We start from the raw sequence: 6,000 nt of genomic DNA, 5'->3' as shown, positions 1-6,000 counted from the left end.
AGAAAAATAGGGACCACCTCTGGTGGGAAGGTAACAGCGTTCCGTGCGCCTTTGGCATTTAGTCATGCCGGCCACATGACCACGGAGACATCTTTGGACAGCACTGGCTCTTTGGCTTTGAAACAGAGATGAGCACTGCCCCCTAGAGTCAGGAACGACTGGCACATATGTGCGAGGGGAACCTTTACCTTTTTATCTTGACTCTGGGTTGTTTGTTTGTTTGTTTGTTGACAAATATACTGCCTATATCAGAAAACAAACCTCTTCTTTCCACATCCTTTCCCCTGCTTTAGCATAATTCTCAAACCTTATCTTCCTCCTTTGCCTAAAGATCTCTTTCCTCAAGCCAGCCCTGTCTTGATGACTACAGCCAAATACTCAAAAGCTTGAGGCATTCAACCCCATTTAAAACTGCCAAGTCTTTCACTTCAACCAAGCAAGCCTGGTTTTCTTTTCTGTACACCTGAGAGGTGGAACTACCAGAGGCAGCTGCAGCTCCTCTGAGAGCCAGAGTGGAGTAGAATGCTGTTGAGAGAACAAAACAAAAAAACCCATCACATCAGGCAAATAAATTCTTCCTCTTAGTATCATCATTGCCACAAAGTTAATTTGTAAAAGTATTCTACCCAGCAGTCTAAGAGAGAGAGATCCAAAGGCATAAGAGAGAAGGCAAAACCATTGCATTTTGAAATTTCATTTGTGGATAGATCTGAAGATTGCAGACAATGGATTTTCAAAACTATTGAGATTGATTGGAGCCTGGAAATGCACTGCTACAGATTGTCAAACATCTGACCTTAATGGGGCCTCCCTTTCCCATAATGGCAACTATGAGGAACAAGGAGGCTTCAAATGTGGAAGTTCATGGATGTTGTGTTTTCTTGGGAGGAATTATATCTGAGTGTTTTTAAGAAGGTTCAATTATCCATTTCTATGATGTTCGTAGAAAAGTAGCTTATGTGTTATTTGTGTTGGAATTATCACAACAGCTTTATTAGGAAATTAAATACTATAGATTATAGATTAAAATCTTGGTAATTACTATTAAATATTGTTTTTAAATTGCTTTGTTAAAGCTATAACTTTATCCCAGCAATCATCAAATTCCTATTAAAATGAATGTGGCTACTCCCACTCTACATTTGGCAAACTGAAGCAGAAAGATAACTTGTTGAAATCAGGGAGTGATCTCTCCATCCACTTGGTTGTATTAATTGGAAGAGTACAGATAATGTGTACTGCTATTGTGATTAATTCCAGAACTCTGAATTGCAAAACATTTGAGCCACAATCATATAACGGAAAGGCAAGAATCATGATCTTTTTCTTGGCAGTAGCTTGCTGAGTTGATATTCAACATGAAGGATACAGGTAAAAAGAATTCTAATATTCCTTTCTTGAGGACTGGTAACCTGAAATGACTTCCCTGTTTTGGCAAGAAAAGATCTTTTGAAAGGTTTTATTTGTGATAACCTTTAGTTTCTGGTATTTAATTGCTTTATTCTTTGATAAATTATTTATAACCATGTTATAAATGTTATAACATGGTTAGAAATGGGATGTTTGTAGAAATGGTTTCCTTTGGTTACATATTTCATTCAAATTACTCAGTTTTCGGTTATTGTTTAGAGTTTAGCTTATCCAGTCCCAGAGGCCTAAATGTTCTACACAGATATGACTAATGTATGCATTCCTGTAGCTTCAAGATATTTAATACTTCAGTGTTTAAGAATGCCAAATGATGCGTAGGCCTCAAAGAGAAAATGATTCCTTCTGAGCATTTGACAAACCCCTGTTATTTTCATTCATGTAAAATGGATGTCATGTGAGGATGGCAAGAAAATATTGAGTACTGACCTTAAGCACTGTCCCAAGAGGGAAAAAAAAGAAGGGACACAAGACTTTTCGATAAAATATCTCAAGCCATCTGATAAATTGAAAGCAAAGGGTCTCAGGCATTCTTTTAATCTTTTGTTTTTCAGATTAAGTAGACTTTTTAATTGTAAGATAATTTGTGCCTTTTAAAACCAAACACTGAATTCCTTACATCATAAAACTGTTTTACAGCCTTGCATATTTTAGCAATTCAATAAACCTTTTACAAATAATCCAGAAAGTCCAGCTGATGTCACACTTTGGTCATTTGCACTCTCCAGGGAACCTTTTACTACTAGGCTACCTAAAATCCTAGAGACACCAAGAATCCACAGTATGCAAAGAAATAACTTTTCACTCTTTTCACCTTTCTTCTAGGGATGTTTCAGGTATGAAGCATAAACTTAAAGGTGTATCTTCAAATTCAGCTGCTGCTCATTGGTAGTATGTACGTAATTTAAAACAAGGACAGGAGTCATCTACCAATAGTATAAGTGTAGGAGGAGCCTATTACAAGCAACACTGAAAAGCTACTAAAATATGTGATATTGAAACTAGGGCTGGGATTGGTTCAGAGCAGAGGAGAACACAAAACCACACTCTCTCTGGAGCATCTTAAAGCAGCTTTGCCACAAAATCCCCAGATAAGACATAGCTACTTAAAATGATGCAGTAAATTTGAGCTTCCACACATCCTGAAACACTGTTGAGGAACCAAATCTAAAGTACTGCACAGGCCTTAAAAAGAACCCACCAGGGATTCATTTCTTTTGACAAAATGAGTTTTGCCATTTAGGCTGATCCTGCTATCCTCTGTGAGCTAGTTTACACTGAAAAGGAGGTTGTTCCCCTAAGTGCTTAGTGCCAATTTAAACTACCATGTTTCATCTGGAAATTTCTCTATTTCAGAGGAAGTACCCTTACAATCCAAACGATTGTTTTTTACCAGTGGCTGAAATCAAGATGTGTGACCAGGAAATAAATTCCACTGAACCTAGAGAAATTGTTTCTCATAGAAAACATGTTTACATTTTTGACTTTTAAGAGTATATCTTGAATTTCCAATCCATATTAAAGGAAGCAGCTGATGGATCAGTTATGAGGGGAATTTTCTGCTCTTCATACAAAGAATATGGAAACCATGTATACTTGATGCATACAGTTATTGAAAAACAGAATAACACAAATAATATATTGCAAGCACAAAAAACAAGTAATATACACTTACTATATGTTAACTGTTTATCCATCCAGAATTTTTAATCTGATTACCACATTACTTAGGAACATTAATAAACACAAGAGAAAAAAATGTGCTATTTTTTCTTAAGAATGATGGAAGCCATTTCCATGTGAGTAGTATATGTAATCCCCAAGTACTTGGATTCTTATTTTATATGGCTCTTCCACACACAAAAAAACTTTGTTATGTACAACACTAAATTCTTATCATATATATTTTCAGTGCCATTATGAGTTATTTTTTTTAAAAAAATCTAAATAGGTATACCTGTATGGACAAATATTTGTGGCAGTTGTTGCAAGTGACTACTAATTATTATAGCTTTTTAATGTACTTAACCTGCATATTTAGGATAGTAAAATGCTCAAATTTACAGTCACTTTAGAGAAAGGACATATTTTTGTGGGCATTTGTCCTTCAAGTTGAATATGTAGGACAGTGAAAATGACATAAAAGGTTCCAGCAATATACTTTTTATGGAGAATATGTTATTGGTATTAAAAAAAATTACACAGCCCACCCCACCCCACCCCAAAGTTACATATTATGAGCTACACAAAATCTAAAATGTAGGGACTTTTCACAGTACATTGCACTAAATGAACACATAGTAGATTAAAAGATGTGAATTCAGAACTTCCGCTTAAAAATTTAAAGTTTCTGACATCATCTTCCACCATTCCATTAGCTCTTCCTTTTCCTCTTCTTTTCTTTCAGACAATGATTCCAAGTCAAAATCAACCTAGAAAGTGGAAGCAAACATGAATGCTAATATTCTTAATTTATAAGTGAAAAAAAATGGATTTATTAACTAAAATTGTATATATACTAGATTTAAATCCATTTCCCCAGTAGAGACTTACAGCATTGTTTCAAATCACCCAGCCATCACTGAGAAGATGGATGGATAGATGGACAGACAAATACATTGATGATGATTCTAGAAAATCTGCCTTAGAATACATCAACTGAAATCAATGAGAATCATAACATAATTCTGACTTATTTCAATAACTCTGCATTAAGTCTACATCTCCCTGAATCCTGTTAATTGGAATCTTTACTTAGCTTGGTGTTTTTAATTATAGAAGGTTTTTAGTTCATTCCTATCTTAAAAGGTTGTTAGCTAAAAGCATTGGAAACCATTCTCTAAATTTTCTATTGTGCTAAAATAAATTCTAGATACAAAAAGAAAAGCTAAATTTATTTTAGCACAATAGAAAACTTAGAGAATGGTTTCCAATGCTTTTAGCTAACAACCTTTTAAGATAGGAATGAACTAAAAACCTTCTATAATTAAAAACATCAAGCTAAGTAAAGACCAAGTTCTTCTAGGTTTTAATTCAAACCATGTATATGGTGCTTAAAAGTTAGTGAACTCTTGATTTTTGGATATTTCTACATAAACATGACTTAAAAAATGAACTGTTCTCCCACCAAGTCCTAAAGCTATATAAAGTGAACACATTTAAACAAATGAGCATTGTTCATTTATTCATTAAGGCAAAACTACATATAAGTGCATGACAAAACTTTGTGAACCTTTGCTTAGATCACGTGAAGTGACAGTACTGCCTTATACTGCACTGTTGGAATACTTGGAATACTGCATCCAGTTTTGGTCACCAAAATACAAAAAAGATGTTGAGATCGTAGAAAGAGTGCAGGAAAGAGGAAAGATGACAAGGAGCCTGGAGGCTAAACCACATAATGAACAATTGAAGGAATTAAGTATGTCTAGTCTAATGAAGAGAAGGTCTACGGGTAATATGATAGCAGTCTTCCACTACTTAAGAGGCTGTCATGGAGAAGGAGGAGTCAAGCATATAAAAGGATCAAGCACATGAGGCCAGGAGAAGAAATAATGGGTGGGAGATAATTAAAAGGAGATCAATCTAAGAACTGAGGAGAAATTTCCTGATGGGGGAATAATTAATCAGTGGAACAGCTTGCCTCCAGAAGTTGTGGTTGCTCCATTACTGGAGGTTTTCGAGAAGAGATTGGACAGCCATTTGTCTGGAATGACATAGGGTCTTCTGCTTGAACAGGGTATTGGACTAGAAGATCTCCAACCCTATTATTCTACGTATTAGTAATTAGTGAGCTCCCTCCCCTCTCAATAGAGAAATAATAGCCGCAACTCAACGTTTATGAAAATTGTTGATCAGTCCTGTATGCTCACTTGGAGAAATTTCAGCCCATTTCTCCTTACAGACTCAGGGATGTTGATGGCTTCCTTGCATGAGATTTGGGTTCTTGAATAACATTTCTACAGTATTAAAGTCAATGTTATATCTAGTTTTAGGAATTGTGTGGAGAACAAATCATGTTTTAGGTCATGCCTATGCAGAAATATTTAAAATTCAAATGGGTTCACAAATTTATAAGTACCACTCTACTTGGCCTAGATTTGAAGGACTGAATTAGTTTTATATTGCTGTCTGTGGATATTATACGGATCTTTGTCTCTCTTTTGATTAGAATTTTTCTTCTTTTGTCATCTGCCTTACCGTAATCATTGTAATATAAAATCAAATTTTCTTTTATTCCCTGTAAAATGACTAGCCATTTTTTCCTATGTTGTATTATATTTTGTTTGCTTGCCTTTCTCTCTATTCCTTTCTGACAGAGTTTTTTTTATCTTTCAGATAAAGAAATACTTAAAATATTTCATAGAGTTCCAATGAGACTTGATGTACAAAACATTAAAAACATTGATAGGAATGGGCACTCTAAGTTAAATGCAAAAATGGTACCACTTACCCTAATAGCAGGACTGAAGGGAACAGCCACTTTTTTAGTGATTGCTAGGTAGCCAGGTGCTGAAGCTGTCACTTTATAATTTCCAGGTACCAACAGCCTCCAGTAATCACCATCCTTTG

The 6,000-nt window shown here is 35.1% G+C and overlaps 1 protein-coding gene across 1 annotated transcript in view; it reads right to left on the bottom strand.

Moving 5' to 3' along the window:
* Positions 1–1,931: 1,931 nt before the first annotated feature.
* CPE (carboxypeptidase E) overlaps positions 1,932–6,000 on the bottom strand; it is a 52,776-nt gene continuing 48,707 nt past the window's right edge. The window contains exons 8-9 of the mRNA XM_034411417.3: positions 5,882–6,000; positions 1,932–3,860 (exon numbers count right to left, since the gene is read on the bottom strand). Coding sequence (XP_034267308.2) covers positions 3,762–3,860; positions 5,882–6,000 — 218 coding nt within the window. The 3' untranslated portion in view covers positions 1,932–3,761. The remainder of the gene's footprint in view (positions 3,861–5,881) is intronic.

This window comes from Pantherophis guttatus, chromosome 8 (genome assembly GCF_059756535.1).
Source record: "Pantherophis guttatus breed Tessera chromosome 8, ASM5975653v1, whole genome shotgun sequence".
Lineage (NCBI taxonomy): Eukaryota > Metazoa > Chordata > Lepidosauria > Squamata > Colubridae > Pantherophis > Pantherophis guttatus.
The sequence above is the reverse complement of the archived record's forward strand: the minus strand, read 5'-3'. Positions and strand labels throughout refer to the sequence as shown.